The 17,025-nt window shown below is 36.3% G+C and overlaps 1 protein-coding gene across 25 annotated transcripts in view; it reads right to left on the minus strand.

Moving 5' to 3' along the window:
* The window catches only part of Tm1 (tropomyosin 1), a 123,275-nt gene that overhangs the window by 26,448 nt on the left and 79,802 nt on the right, over nt 1-17,025 (minus strand). For 15 of the 25 annotated variants that reach the window (XM_069821206.1, XM_069821205.1, XM_069821202.1 and 12 more), the window contains one exon: nt 4,111-4,244. In XM_069821206.1, the coding sequence (XP_069677307.1) occupies nt 4,111-4,244 (134 nt within the window). Of the gene's footprint in view, nt 1-2,161; nt 2,280-4,110; nt 4,245-17,025 lie in introns of all 25 variants that reach the window. The other 10 variants (XM_069821211.1, XM_069821209.1, XM_069821210.1 and 7 more) reach the window with 1 other exon arrangement.

Here is a 17,025-nt window from a genome sequence, read left to right on the forward strand (position 1 = left end):
CCTGTCACCTGGACCACGGGCTTGCCAAACATAAGTTATAAATTGGGGGAATCCCAGGGCACTAGAAAACCGTGGTGGTCATGTAATTACTCAGAAGCTACTAATTCCAAAGTATTTAATCAAATTTGGCCATGTTAATAAATACCAGTAGGTAATTCTTATACAGGTGTGTAATCTTGAAATCCCCGACAATTTTACACCAATCTAATTTGCCCCTTGCTATTCTTAAGCACTAAAAACTCTTAACTTAGTTTAAAAAATAGTGGGACCCAAACAACAAAACTTAGAATTACAAATAATAAAATTTAAAGTTGCCTAATACCCCTTTAATTATATACAAACATTACCACTAAAAGTGTCTATAAAATATTCACATAACCAAATAATATGTAACAGGTATTTATTTCAGCTACTACTATTGGTATGTGAAAGTAAATCATTTATGCCCCATTCTCAATATTAAAGTATAGCTCTTTATTAATGAACTACTATTTCTGAGAAGACTTTTTGTTGCTCTGAATACGACTCAAGAATACGTTTCAACTGTTGGATCTACCTTTAGCATCAGGTAAAGAAAAGAAAGTTCTACAGGTTTCAGTAGGTATGTTCCTTCCTCTATCTAAAACTAGATCAAACATTTCATTCGTCTCGTTTGGAGAGGTATTTCCAGCTATAAAAAAGTAAACAATAAACCACTCGCCAGGAGGAAGCAATCTCCATTTCAATCTAAATTTTGGACATAACCCATTATATTATTACCTGCTCACCCAAATACCTAACTCTTAACTCTCGAACACCCTATCTTTTATCTGCCTCCAATATCAGATCAAAGCAGAAAAAAGTTACACCAACAAATGTAACTGTTCCACTTTATTCTGATGAGGAGGTAGCTCAAATTATCAATATAACGTTTGTGTCTAAGAATTAAAATCGTCATTTCTTTCATAGAAACAGCAGCTCTATAAATACAGAGAAGAATACAAAACAGTGTGTATATATGGGTACTGAAAATTAAAGGAAATGCTTTGACTAATCCATTCATGGCAGACAAATTACTCGTAAATAAATTCACTTCAAATAATAAACTAACTCCGCTTTCATCTTTTAAATTACAGTAAAGCACAATGCAATTAATATTGTTAAAGAATATATAACCTTTTCTAACCTAAAACTGTATTTCTTTCAAACTTTTGCGATTTTAAGTTTAAATTTAAAGTTGCACAAGGAAAGTATAATAAAGTCGTTAGTGCAGAATATTTTAACCACAAAGTACTCTTTAACCAATCTATGAATCATGACCTCCTGATGCACAAATGTTAGTTTTCATTCTCACATGTAACTGTACTGAACTCTATCCAGTTACAATTGCTTCTAATCATATAACCAACGACCTCTCTCACAATGATTTACCAACTGTATTTCTTCTCTCTTCCAGTTGCGCAAAATTAATTTTTGTTCCTCAGTATTTTGCAAGAACAAAGAAATGTACATATCAATACTCGTATCTTATAAGTCTTTCTCACGAGTTTACCGAGGAGCACTGTAATTTTTTTACCTCCATAGCTGTAACCAACACATAACTACAAAACACTCCTCATAAGTCATAACTGAAAACGCCTTGAAGTTTCCAGTACATTCTGTCACAATTCAAACACTTTAACTTAGGTTCACAAAATGTAGCACGGATTATTTCAAATGTACTTTCGTATGTTTTGCTTTGTGTAACACCACAAACTCCAGAATTTCAACTTACAAATATGAATAAAAGATTATATAAAAAAAGACTTAAGTCACGAGGTTTCACAGCATGAACCTCGTCTTGTTAAGAATTAAATATACTGTTTAGCACTTTCACCTAAGTGATCACTTGTTTTATGCAAGACCTAGTATGTTCTCCTTAGCACTTTCCAAAAATCACTTTTACTTGATGAAAGATGCAAAATCTGTACCCACACACAGTGACACACTTCTAATCACAACACAAGTAATCCACTCTCACGCTGGGTGAAACAATGAGAGTACTTGACAAAAAACAGAGTGCACTCTGGGCACAAATATGACAGTGCCTGCATCATCTTGTGCTTCAGCTCCACAGCTGCCCTGAAAAAGAATCTCCACCACCCGACACTTCTGACGCCGTAGCCGTCGCTTCCGATCTTACCTCTTCATATTTCTTATCTGCCTCCTCGGCTATCAACTTAGCCTGAGACAGTTGTGCTTCGAGGATGGCTACGCGGTCGTCTTCCATGTTGGTGCGATTCTCCAAAGCCTTCCGTATCCTATAAGCACAATGCATATTGTTACACATAGCCACACTATGGCCACTCTAAAATGTTCAGCACAGCCAACCACAATTCTAAATCTTACATTTCTCACGAACTGTATTTCGCTCAAGAGGCTGGTAAGATAGAATGCCCTTTTTGTGTACCAGATATATGTTGGAATGACAGGCAAGTATGACACTTACCACTAGGGCAACGAAAGTAAGACGAAAATTTGTGGAATGATGGCAGATCAATGCCTGTGAACATCTGCCTGACTCAATTTTGTCAAACAAAACTTTGTTCTCTAAAGTCAGAAATCAAACTCATACTGCTATTAATAAGAAGACGATATGACAATCATTAACTATGTTACTGCTAATTACAAACTTAATTTTGAGAATAAAATGTATCCAAATGAACAGAGATAACATTATCCAGAAACACGATACTTAAATATTATTTAGCAACAATACAGACAAGTCCAAAATTTGCAATTACGTAATACAAACTATAGGATTAATTTGTTTCTGGCTAAACCTGTGTTTCTCTAACTTTACAACTTAAGATGTAAGAATCGAAAGTAACCAACTTTTTATCGGACAAAATTTAACAACTCCTGAGAGATCCTAAATGTGGTGATGAAAATAATGTTGTAGGAGAAATGATGCAAGTTTTCTCTGTATCAAATAATTTCAACATAATCGCCCAACTTCGCAGCAGAAACTCGTTCTAGTCCTGCCAATGGGAACGGAAGATGTATGTAATACTAATTAGTAATTACATCACGGTAGGTTTCTATTTGACAAAATTATCATAGTCCTAATGACACAATATATTGTCGAGTTCTTATATTTTTATTAATCTTCCACAAGTACTCAAAGACTTCGTGCTGCTGATGAAAAAAGAAAATCAGTTAAAGTAATGATTACTCCAAATATAAACTTTAAACCCATTAAAGCAACTTGTAGGAAATCAAACAGTCATATTGCTCTCATGAAAAGGTAAAATGCATACAGCTGTAATGAACTGTCAGCAATTAGCAACGGTTTATTGTATAATTATTCAGGGCAGTGAAGTAATTATAAGGTAAACTTCATACAGTTGTAATAAACTGTCTTTGCTTAGCAATCTTGTATAATTATTCAGGGCAGTAAAGTTGTCTGGTTATATTTATAATAATATAATTTAAGTAATACAGTTAATATCTATTCTATGGTAACTATAAACTAATTAATTACTAAAAAATGACTTCTGGAATTATAATAAATGCATAATATGAATATCTGCTAACTGAAATTAGAATTTAGTTCAATAGCATCAAGATTTCCCACTTTTTCAAGCAACTTCAAGGTAAAACAAGTACTTAACTCGCTAAATTCTTAATTCTTTCATCTTCCAATTAATCTTCTAACACGAACTGATACTATTCGTTTTATTAATTTTGCGACATCCATTTTAATCTGTAGTTTCGAGGAACACAAGATTAAAATAAGAACTATTACCACAACATCAAATTAAGATGAAAGGAAAAAGACGTAACTTCCTGTTTTTCTTTATCGGTACTGTAAGTAGTAGGCTCTATACATTCATTTGGTATAAGGTAAAGAAGATCCCATAATATGAGAAACAAATTCCCATCTTGGTCTGATCCGAATCCACATTTTTTGTCGGTTTGAAATTAGTCATGTGACTGAGCCAACATCACTCTCAACAAATTTCAACATATCCTCATTAAGCATGATTAAATGTAACTCATGTTAAAGACCAAGCTTCGGAAATACTACCTTGAAGATGCCCGTAAAAGTTTAACCGAAAAATAGTCAATTAGTCACGTCAGCATACATACCGCTCGGATTCATCGGCAGCCTGTGAAGCCTCAGCCAGTTTGGCAGTGGCAGTGGCCAATCGTTCCTCAGACCTCTCGAGGTCCTCCTCTAGCAGCTGGATACGGCGGTTCAGGGCAGCAACTTCACTCTCAGCCTGCACAAAAACAATTACGAAACTATGTAGACGCCTAAAGATCTATTCATCACTACACAGAGATATCGAGCGAAATATGAGCTCTACACACTTGAACACAACAATGGTAGGTCAGGTGAGGTTAATGAGAGCTTAGGGAAACAACCAAGTGGCGATTACAGTACAGAACAAGAGAGTAATTTACAAACAAATTTTGTCCACATACAAACGTTGATTAAATTATACAGCATACTAATTCGAACATGTAATTAATCTAATGACTAGTGCATCAATTTGTACAGTAAACAAAGATTATATTAAGAATAAAGTAAATCACCCTACAATGAAAAACTAAAGAAAGAATAAAATGAATCATCCGATCAATATTCGCATTTCCTTTTCTCATCATTCCCCAGTCCGAATTTTGAAGAAAAAAACACTATTATGCTTAAGAGCTATGTAAAATATGCATATTGACAGATTTCCGATTGATATTTCCTTACCATATTTTCAAAATATCGTCAACAATGTTGGGCTCTTCACAGACAGAAGCACTACACTTGGTGCCTGAAGATTTTCGAAAAATTTATGGAGATTAACAGAATGTTATTTTAAAACCAACTTCAGGTTATTTCAAATATTACTTTTCTGGAACCTCATGTAACGTTTTCAAACTTATATTTAACAATACATTTCAAAAGACAACAATGAACAACAGTATTTTATTTACAGATGCTTTCAACTGCAGACTGTAACGTTATTGAGCATCCGAAATCAATATAGGCGAGAAATTGCCAACAAATTTTGCCTGAAGCCCACTGCCAAAGGTATTGTTCTTCTACGTGCCATAAATTTGCCAAACAGAGCTAACAGCTTTACTTTCCTCCTGCAGGAAGCCGTAAAAAGAATTTTATCACCCTTTGTTGGGTTTGAACCAATGAACTTCGAATCCAACAGCTAGTCCATACCACTGTTACAGGAACAAGAATTAAATAATTGTAAAAAAAAAAAAAATTTGGAGAATTTTCTGACCTTCGCGGCATATTACGTAAGCATTGTGTTCAGTCCTCCAAGACCCATTTCCAACCGTAATGTCATGGACAAAACTAATAAAGGTCGTAATACGGAACCCCGTGCCAAACAAACAAGCAAACTGTTCCACCCCTCACATTTATCAAGTCATTTCCATGTCCTTTCAGCCCACATCTCAAGCACCCACTTGGGCCCGAGTTGGTCCAGACGATGACGTCATCCTGCACGCAACAACAATCTAAGTCTATGGAGGAAAGCTTTCAATGTCTATAATTTTTCGTTATTAGCCCATCTAGTTAAGGGATGCTGAGAAAACATCAACACTGTATTCAAAGGAAAGCTACACAGCGACTGAAAACGTCTATCTAAACCTAATTAACATTCTGTAACTTGCAAATTACACTATGTGCTATGAACGAGCATAGCATTATTTTATCCTTCATGGACTATTTTCGAAGACCTTCAGGCACCTAGGTTTAATATTTTAGTCTTTGACGAGTCCTGTATTACTGACGATTATTTTTTAAGCATTCTGTATATAACACGTGTGAAGAGGGCAAATTTCAAATTAGTGCTAGAAGTACACTGCCTGGTAGTATTATACCTCACATTAACAATAAATCATAAAATTGCACTAGATATTAAATTTAAGAGTATTCATAAAACTTAAACGGAAAATTAAAAAAAAAAAATCGTCGCAGAAGATGAAAATTAGATTTTTGCATTAGTTTCATTTTATAATAAATACCTTTATTAAATCTGTTTTCCCGGTCTCTGATCGGGTCAAAAACTCTGATAGAACTGATATTTAACCCTTGCGGTGAAGTCCGGAGAGCCTAATTAGTCAAATCCACTCTCCTCACCTCCACGCTGGGGCTCCCCTGAGATCTTTTAAGATGTGAAAGAGAGAGAGTAGCGTGCGGAAAGCAACGGGAAACTACGGCATTTATCTTTCCCAAGAAAAACTGCAGACATGGCATGAGTTCCTCCACGGTAAAAATAGTAAAGATTGAAGAATACTGGGTTTGCAGTGAAAGACCTGCCCTTGGGCAGAACACTATGTATGTATTTATTTTATTAAGTCGTGTTTCCGTTGGGAGCTCCTAATTATTTATGCATCATACACCACCAAAAATACATGTAAACATGTCGGAGAGTAAAATTAGGAAAAAACAAATGCGCGTGGATAGCGCGAAGCTAGAGACTGTAATAATACCTGTAAGTTACCTCACGGTCATCAAAACGAGTGTATGTCAAAGAGGATCGAATTAAAATTTACATTTGCTTTTGCTCTAAACTTAAATGTTTTTTGTTTCGATTCTTTTTGCAGTGTCTTATCGTCTGTGTTCCTTTGAACTAATATAATACCACGTCTTCATATTCCAGCTTTCGTGATTTTCTCATTGCCCAACAATTACATCAGTCTAATGCACTTTGTTATATTCAGTGAATCAATGTCTAACAGTACATTACTTCTGAATAACATGAAGATGAACGTGAAGTAATTTTAACATAGTTTCTACTTCATGATATTGTTCATTAATCATTACAATTCTTTATAATTTCAACAAACAATATTTAATAAGTTTTATTTCCATGAAACTTTAATATGGCAACTTATAAAATGGAACAAGAGTAATTTACGAAACAATAAAACACAAAGAGGACAATGCAGTTCGAGGAAATACGAGTAAACTGAATGATTGAATCTTCTGTCACATTTCCAATGAACGTGCACAAATATTTCCGTCTGCTACTCCGCTGTAGACAATGGAATGCAAGCGCGTGCCTTGTCAAGCTAGCAATTGCGATGACCTACTTCAACCATAAAGCTAAACCAAACGATCGCGAGACAGCAATAGTGACAGACTTGCTTCAATTTGGAATTATCCCCCCCCCCCACACGAGTGTGCGTGTCTTGTTTTATGCTTGGCCTGTGTTGTCTCAAACTGTAGCTTCGAGTCATACTGAACACATGACCAGTGAGTCCCGCTACTTGTGGATGTTTTGTTGAAAATACGAGAAAGTAAAAAAAAAAAAACAAAAAGACCCAATCTTTCAAATAGTTACTACCCTCTTAATTGGTAACAATATAAAAATATGGCCTTATTATGGCACTTACAATCTGCGAATATTCCATCTCAAATGCGTATTCAAAATACCAATGACAGCTTATCTTGAATAATTTTTTTGCCGCAGAAATCTGTCAAAGAATTAACCACTTCCCGCAATGGAACGGAAATTAAAGACGTTAGGTTAGGTTATGAAGGAAGCTCTTTCAATCCGACAAACAACGCTGGGTGTTATTAAAACTAAATATTCGAGCCTACAAAGACCAGTTCTTAGAAGTCTTTATTAATAAAATATGGAAATTTAAGAAAGCCTCAAATCAAAAACAATTTTAACCACTGTTACTAAAAATAAGACGAATTTAAATCTGAGAATATCTACTTAGTTTCGTGTCAACAACAGTCTCGCTAATTTTTTTATGTATGGCCGCTATTCTTATCCGATTTTGCATGTGTGCATGTGTACTGCAACACTTGTTATATTTCACTTCAATTTTATTTGATGTCCTATGCACATCAAGTAATGAGAAAAAAATCAGTTTGGGATTCGATCCTAGGACACGTCATATGAGAAAGCGATTCTTATTTTTTTTTACATCTGAAAGCAAATTCTCGACTGCTGTCAAAAAAAAAAAGGCCAAGCCCATTTAAACAGAAATTAGTCATTTCATTACTATCTAAATCTATGTTAGATAAAGTAACAGTATTACTGATAAAACTTTCACAAGACTACAGTAAGAAATTTGTGTTACAGGTTTTCAATTTAATCCTTGAAGAGGCGACAGGGAATACAATTAAAAAAAAAAAAAAAAAAGGCGACATTTAGGGTCCGTAATATCTATTCTAAAACTGAAGCACCATACCACAGTTGCACAGAAAGGTGAAAACTCACAGTAGCGTCATGCTATCAACTGAGAAAACCGTAATTACGCAATTAAATTTCGAAGTAGTCAATGTTGTAATTACAATTATCACAACCTGGCTTGTAATCTACCTATTTGATATAAAATCTCACAAAGATGAGTGACTCGGAAAACAAAGTGGACAGCCTGACCCTTTTCGAGTGTACATCATAATTTAATACGTACCAGATACAAAACTCGAAACAATACATGTCTGGACAGATTTCCTGCAATATACACCAAATTATATATAACAAGCTGGGCAATTCCCAGGCAGATCGCCTTGACGACGAAAAAAGTTAATTTGGCGTCTAAAATGTTCAATTTGATTGCTAAAATGTCATTGATATCAGTGCAATATAATATATTATATAATAAATATAATATATTTTTAAATTATGACGTATACAATAATTAATAAACAAAATTAATTTGCTGATATGATAAAAAAGTCGATTACTCATGTCGAGGCAAAATTTATTTGCGAACACGAGGAAGAAATGTTGAAAGTCACAATGAGTGAATAGTATAAATTCAGAATAATTGGGCAGAAGCTACCACTTCATATTGTCATCTCTACGAGAAAAGTTTTTTCCTTGCGAAGCAAACTCATCGTCATCAGCATTGTTGCAGTGTTACCACCATCAACACCATGTGAAAGGGGATTTAGTGTTACAACACTTATGACTAGCCCTCGGATTTTAGGTTAAATTCCTGTTCTTTTCTATAGAAATAAAGTATGAACGCTTGGAAGATGTTTTATGATGCCTAAAACACGTATTTTATCCACTGTGACCTTGGATGATGATATATGATCCATGAAATGCCTATTTTGCCCACTGGACCTACTTTAAGTTCTTAGAGCCTAAAAATCTCATTTATATATTTGTAAGATGTGTTTTTAATTTTTTTCGTGTAGCAATGAAAGAGATGGTAATGAAAATTACGGGGTGGATTTGGTTCAAAGATCTTGTAATGGCTGTAGGAATGAAGAAATGCCTACGCAAACGTATACTGTGGAATTCCTGGAAAGTGGCTGGTCTTGCTGCGTACTTGAGCAGGCAGTAGGAATGTGATCAATGGGGAGGATGTAAATTGTATGTCCACAAAAATGAACTCAGTATCTGTTGTATCATACGGTACGTAGCTAAATTTTCCATTAATTTTTTTTATAAATACACTGGAATGAATCTAATTTCTTTTTGTCAAGTGATGTCGACCAGAAATCAAATTTCTTATAAACCCGTCTATTTTGTCTCTGGTTATTACTATTAACATCTTGGTCTTGCAAGCTAAGCTACTCTTCAAAGTGTTTAAGTGTTCGAAAAATATATCTGCAATATAGGTGTTTAAGAAGCCAAAGAGAATTTTATTGGAAATTAGATTTGCATATGCCGATTTCTCGTCTTGGAAGTACTGGTACATTAGAAGTTGAGTGGTAACCACAGATTTTGAGTACAATTATCATAGTTTTCGATTTTAGAGGAATTTGTATTTTTCGAATGCGGTTAGGTACTACGCAAAGAAATGTCCCGCCCAAAAGTGGGTCGCGTATTCAAGAAGTTTGGGAACCACTGGTCTAAAGACTTGAATATTTCGAGACAATACGATCAGCAGAACACTTGTATTTTCAAACGAAGGCATTCAGACACATTAAGAGAAAAGAAAAAGAAATAAGCTGTACTAGTAACCTACTGAATGCGGCAAGATTAACCACTTTGCATTCTAGAAGGAAGCATGCAAATTTTAAAATTATTTTATGCTTGACTCCTAAATGTTTGAACAATCTGTTCAACTCTGACATACAACAAAAGAAGAAGTCACGTAGATGACACATTTTCTCACACGCTCCATAACAATTTAGTTCTTGTATCATATTGAGAATTATTGTTAGTTCATAATTTGGTTTCTTCAACTATTAATTTAAAATGTACGTATTCGAGTCACTTATTAGTAAGTTATACTTCAAACAAGATACAATTTCGCTATAACTCCCTGTGAAGGAGACTTGAATAAATTCAAGGGAAAAATTGTTCTGGGGCCGGGTATCGATCCCGGGACATTTGACTTAGCGCACCAACGCTCTACTGACTGAGCTACCCAGAAACTTCACCCGACACCGTCTCAATTTTTCCCCTTTTTATCCATATAACTCAAGTGGGCTGACAAATACGCCAGAAACCCACATCGAGTGCACACAAACTCTGTGTGACTTGAAATTGTGGTTTTCCGGTTAATGTACCTACAGTAACATATATATTATGCAAATCTAGCTTTCAGTAAAGCTCCCTGTGAAGCAGACTTGAATAAATTCAAGATACAATTTCGTTTCCCGGATTGCACAAAAAAGGCATCCCGCATAATCCAAATAGCAAAGCATTTTACTTAATTTACGTATGTTGCAGTTATTTCTAACATTTTTCTATTTACGGAAATCGGCATTATAGTGAAATAAATGTTGAAAGTATACTCATGTTTTCACAAGAGAGTAGTAATCTTCATCTTAACAAAATAGGGATGTCCATCACTTTCTTACCTGTTCACCGTCTGAAGATTTGGGACTTTGTGAAAAGTATGAAATTCTCTGAATGGTAATTTTTCCATCGACACTAATTCGCCTGTCTTATTTGTCAGTTTTCTCCACGCAACATAAAACTTGTCGACCGACATCGTTGAATCTCATTTTGAGAGAGAACGGAGGTTAAGGTATTCGAGTATAAGTGCTTTGGAAAATATTTGGGACTAAGAGGGATGAAGTTACAGGAGAATGGAGAAAATTACACAACGCAGAATTGCATGCGTTGCATTCTTCACCTAACATAATTATTAGAAACATTAAATCCAGACGTTTGAGATGGAAAAGGTATATAGCACGTATAAGCGAATCCAGAAATGCGTATAGTGTGTTAGTTGAAACACCTGAGGGCCGAGAGGAGGCAGAGACGTAGATGGGAGGATAATATTAAAATAGGTTTGGGGAAGTTGGGATATGATGGTAGGGAATGGATTAATCTTGCTAAGGATAGGGACCGATGGCGGGCTTATGTGAGGGCGGCAATGAACCTCCGGGTTCCTTAAAAGCCATTTGTACGTAAGACATCGTTGGTTTTGTCAGACTGGATAGCCACTGTGTGGTTTTGATTTCAAATAAAGTCTGCATCATTTCCCAATGAACTGAGTCGTAGACATTAAATATGAATTTTTAAAAAGTCCAACAATTTAGGAGAAATCGCTGTCCATAAACCGGATAGACAGACAGAATGTTCGGAAGGCTGAAAACGCTACACTCTTATCACCGAAAATCTAGAAATCTACTTCTTGCAGCATCACAATTATGTCCGCTGATGATTAAAACAGTCAAGGCAATTCTGTTACGCGACTTGGTCACGATACTGCAATCTATGAGAAAAACGTACAACTGGTTTGCGTGTTAAGTCATGAGTCGTTTACCAAGCTCATTTTGGTAAGCGATTCTGAATGCATCGAGACAAGTCTGACAGGGATATGGGCCGACACCAACCAGCAAGTGAAAGGGCGAATACCGTCAGATGACAAAATGTGTAACAGTTTTGTGACAAGATTATCTATTTCTCGCAGACATACCGTGCTTGACATTCCTTTCGCGAGATGGTAGAGAGGAATGGTGTCACAACCGAAATAGAGGATGCGGGCAACTTCCGACGAGAGAAACATATCAGAGGAAGAGGAAGCCGGCAAGTGCGGTAAAAAAATATAGCAAACAATTTCACAACCTGTGCCTGCGAGCTTTCAAATGAAAAATGTGGAGATTGTGGGGATTACTTCCCCACTGTCAGCAGCATAACCAGCAACTCTGATCCCAAAATTTCTGCACTGCACCCTCGAACTCCATTCTCACCAGGCACACAGAGAAATTTACAACAAATCTGTATACCCTGAATATGTAACAGTCATTCAGGATTCTTGGTTAACCCATTATACCACTGCCCTCTTCACTACGGCCTAGTAGAATTTCCGACTACAAATGCAGCAGACCAGGTTCAATTACCAACAGAAAGAGAGAGAAAATTGGAGATATCATCCTCATCGGAAATGTACGTACTGTTGTATGTTTAGTGGCCCTGAACTACGTCAACCGTATGAGCATGGAGTGGTGGCTCAACAGATCAGAGTCCAATTTTTAAAAATGCATAAATTATTATTTTAAAAAATATGGTTTATTTAACGACGCTCGCAACTGCCGAGGTTATATCAGCGTCACGGGTGTGTCAGAATTTTGTACCACAGGAGTTCTTTTACGTACCAGTAAATCTACTGACATGAGTCTATCGCATTTAAGCACACTTAAATACCATCGACCTGGGCCGGGACCGAACCCGCAACCTCGGACAAGAAGGCATTGTGGCGTTGTATAAATACGCTTCGAAATAATGATGGGAAGTACGTTATTTCCAAGATCACTGATTTTACCACTTGAAGTCTTTCTACTACAGGACGATTTCGGTTGTACTGTATTTAGATGCAACGAATCGATTTGACTGCAAAATACCAAATTTGTACTAAAAATTATAGCTTGTACTAATTTGTATAAAATAGTTACAGGAACTCACTTCATTTAACAAACGCCTAATGGATTCATACCAGAAGTCAAGGTTAGCATCCTCATTTTTCCGACATGTATTTTTTTTTCGGGACGGCGTTCCGGCTCAATATATAAATCCCACGTAGCTGCCCTTCAGTAAGGGTTGCGTAATACTGAAAACGAATATAAACCTACAAATTGCTTAGGAGAACTGATTGTACACAAATCGACAGGCAGACGAGTCGACAACCACGTTTCCTGCAACACAAAAACGTATTGCCGTCATTAACTACAAGTCGATTTTGTGAGGACGGAATTAAAACTTGTTTAAATTTACACTGGTTATCAGAAACTAGTCGATATAGTAGGAGTTCTTTGAATCTATACAGTACAAGCAGTTCTAGCAGCAGCAGCAGCACATGACTCTGTTCCAGGGGTGTACAATGCTACACAGCAGGTGGTCTACAAGTTTGACAACGTAACACAGAGTGTAATTTCAAGCAGCTAGCCGATCAAGTATCATTCTTCACACCCCTATCTTTAATGCAAAATTCTTATATAGACGTGTTTATAACACTCCAAAATATAACAAAGTATAGATAGATGCTTACATCTGGAAGGGGACCCACACAACAGAGAAAAATTTGCATGTCTCCGATAAGATCATTTACGCTGCAGAGGCAGGCGCGCAGTTTGTGTTTGGATGATGCAAAGTGAGGAATTATTTAATATATTTTTTTTCTAATACACAGTGTGGATATATTATAAGAAGGTATATACCCATAAATAAACTAATTCTTTTGCTAAAAATTATTATCTTATTGTCTAGAATAAGTGTCTGAATAAAGATATACAGAGAGTCGAAGTTCTACCTTATTACATTATTTTGAGTTGAATTTTAAAATGTGTAGCCCTCTGTCACCTTGATAAAATTTTGTGGGGATATTCATTACGCTTTTTTGAGCAAGACGTCGTGATTTTCTTCTGCAACAGACGCATACAGAATATCTATGAATTATTTTCAGACACCATGCGCTCCATTACCCGGAGAACTGTTTTCGAGATGTGAAGCAAGAGCAAAGGAAAAGTGAAATTCTCAAATATATAATTTAAATTTTGGTCTCGAAGATTGCTCTGAAGACAATTTACACAGTCAATGAAGAAATGAATCAGATTTCTAGCTTAAAAATTGGATTACGGTGGTAAAAATACAGCAGAAATGAGAAACATTTCTTAAAATAGAATGCATTATGTTTGAACCAAGATGCAAAATCTGAGAATGAAAGGTACGATGCTTTGCCATCTACTACAAAACAATTCCAATTTGAGTCTGCTAGTACAAGCATTCGAGGATGTCCAAGTAAACTTTTCGGAGAACTGAACAAAAGATCAAAACGGAGAAAAAAAATAGTCCACTTTTGAAGGTCGCCAGAAGAAAAGCTTTCTGCTACCCAGACGAATTTCAGAGCTTCTAGGAAAAGATATGCGGCCAATATTGTAGGAGAGCTTTCACTTCCATCACTTCAATGTGCGATAAAAAAAAACGTGAAAATTGATTTTTGCAGGGACAACCAACTATGTCACCTAACAAGGATCTCGCTTTGATTACTAATTTACAGCTTATCTCTAATCAATATAAGGAATTGAGGAAAAAGGAAAATCTTGTAACAGTTAATTTAGATCCATCGTATTATTTAGTGCGAGACATTAAAGATAGGATAGGTTCAGGCAGGAAAGAGGACTACTTGTTGATATGATGAAACAAACCAGTCGCAATAAAAACGACGCAAATACCGCAGAAAGATTTTTCCGGAGGTTTCCATTTCCGCATATATTACGGGAATATATGGAAATCTAACAAGTCGTCTACACATATAATATTAAAACCCTTTTCTTGCGGGTTTACAATATTGCTTAACGAACATTTGCCATATATGCAAGGGAGACAAGGGAATTACATTTACTGTATTCTTGCACAAATAGTAAGTATTATATGCCTACAACCCTTCACAAACTCTTGGCTCATGGACAGAAGGTCACAGAACACTATACCTACCGTTAAACTATATGAGGAAGCCCAGGAAATGAGGAACAAATATATTAGACTTTTCAGAGAAGTCTTCACAAGAAAAACATCAAGAAAGACACAAATACCGATCAGGCTACTTATTTCTTTGGACTCTTACATCAATAGCTTAAAGAAATTGAGAGAAAATTGCGGTTGATTTCAATAGTAGTGCTGCAGTTCCTCTCCGAGCCTCCATTACTCGGTGCTGCCGAAGGAGAGACTAGCAGCGAGGATAGTTTCTGATAAGGATGCATCTGACGTATTATATGTAAGAATATTCTTCCATTTACTCTTTCAATTTTAAGCGCATTCCACATTATGAACATTCATACATGTTTTCACTCAAATTGCAACTTTTTTTTTTTTTTCAATATCACTAATTTTATTTCCAGTAAACTTTAGTTGCCATTTTCATTTTCATTATTAAAAACTTATCCACTTCAATGGTACATAACATTTTATGAAAACTGAGCGAACAGTTTTCGAGAAATGATTTCTGGCCGGCTAGACTCTCTACATTACACAATATGCGTACGGTCCGCCCAAAGCGGCGAGGCGTAGCTTACCTTCCCACGAGTTGTCTGCAAGCCTACAGTGCCAAATCCTTTTGCCAGGGGTGGCGAACCGACTTCACCTGCTCACGCAGCAAGATGGCGAAGTAATCTATTCTGAACGCTCGCAGTCTTCCTCAAATCTGATCATGCAAGTTCCAGATCGGTGGTCGAATGATTATTATACTCGTCAAATCGAGAGGTTCGCAGTTTCAAACCTAGCCGATGGCGACGGCTTTGAAATGCACAACATTCACTTATAATAAGATGGCCCCAAGACAAAATTTATCAGCTATTTCTCGCCAACGTCAAAATTCTGAACGTCTCGTCATAATTTTCGCCTATAATCCGATCAAAGTAACCAATTTCCATCTCAGAAATGTAAGTAATTAATATTACCCAAATAGCGAAGTTCATGAAGGTCTTTGTTAGCAATAAATTCACCTTCCATGTTCACGTTAACTGACACAGCCATCGGAGTAATTCAGGGGGAAGTACATTTGCCTGCTGATCCGGAGTTGCTATAGGGTTTGGGTTCGATTCCAGCTTGGACTAATTACCTGGATGGTTTTTCCCCGAAGTTCTTCCCAACTGTAAGGCGAATGACAGATAATCTATGGCGAATCCTCGGCCCCCCATCTCCCCAATTATCATCTCGCTATCACCAATTCCATCAACGCTAAATAACCAGTTATTGATACAGCGTCGTTAAATAATCAAGTAAAAAAATTTATAGAAAATCGTTAAACGAGCAAAATGTTTTAGTCATTCACTCAAAGACTCAAAGACATACAAATCGAAAATCATTGAGCATCGATGACACATAATATCCAATTTCGCAAGACACTGTCATTAAAAGATTATCTCGATCTCTCAAAATGGGATTTATGTTCTTTAAACATCAGCTGATTCTATACAATAGCAATGAATAGAGAGGATAAGGGATAGATATATTCAAAATATTTTGATTTCATACTAGCCACTTCAACCAGTGATTCAAGTCTATCAAAGTATTCACTTTCTGATGATCCTTTTGAGATTTATGGTGGACACTGAAAGTATGGGTTAGGTTATCGCCAAACAGATCAAGATTAGTCTTTCTGAAATTCTCATAATAATACTGTTTTATCATTTTACTGTTCCCCTTAAAACTCTGAATAGTCTCAATAGTCCGAAACTTATCATTTATGTCTAATTTTTTTTACCATAAGATAATATCCAAATGAGACTTCGCTGCTAACATAGGCAGTGACCCATTCTCTGACCTAATCGATTATATACTGTATGTAGGTCGCAAAGACAAGGCGTATATAAAGTACCATGTTCATTCAAATGGATGATGACGCTCTGACGCCTGGGTGTGGTGGCCCTGCTTAAAGTCTGGGGTGATCACGGCACCGAAACGGCTCCATACAACGCTTGAATTGCTTCGAGTTTTATTTCCCCTGAACAAAAAGTATGCATAAGCGACTATGTCCATCCCACGGCAGGCACCTGCTACAACCAAGAATAGATTATAGCCTATTCAGTCAGTGCGCTCGTCAGACCAGTTCTGGAGGTAATTGCTGAACAACGGCCCCTCGGAGCTTATCATTGAACAGACACGGGGTCAATTCCCG

The sequence above is a fragment of the Periplaneta americana genome, chromosome 3, assembly GCF_040183065.1.
Source record: "Periplaneta americana isolate PAMFEO1 chromosome 3, P.americana_PAMFEO1_priV1, whole genome shotgun sequence".
NCBI lineage: Eukaryota > Metazoa > Arthropoda > Insecta > Blattodea > Blattidae > Periplaneta > Periplaneta americana.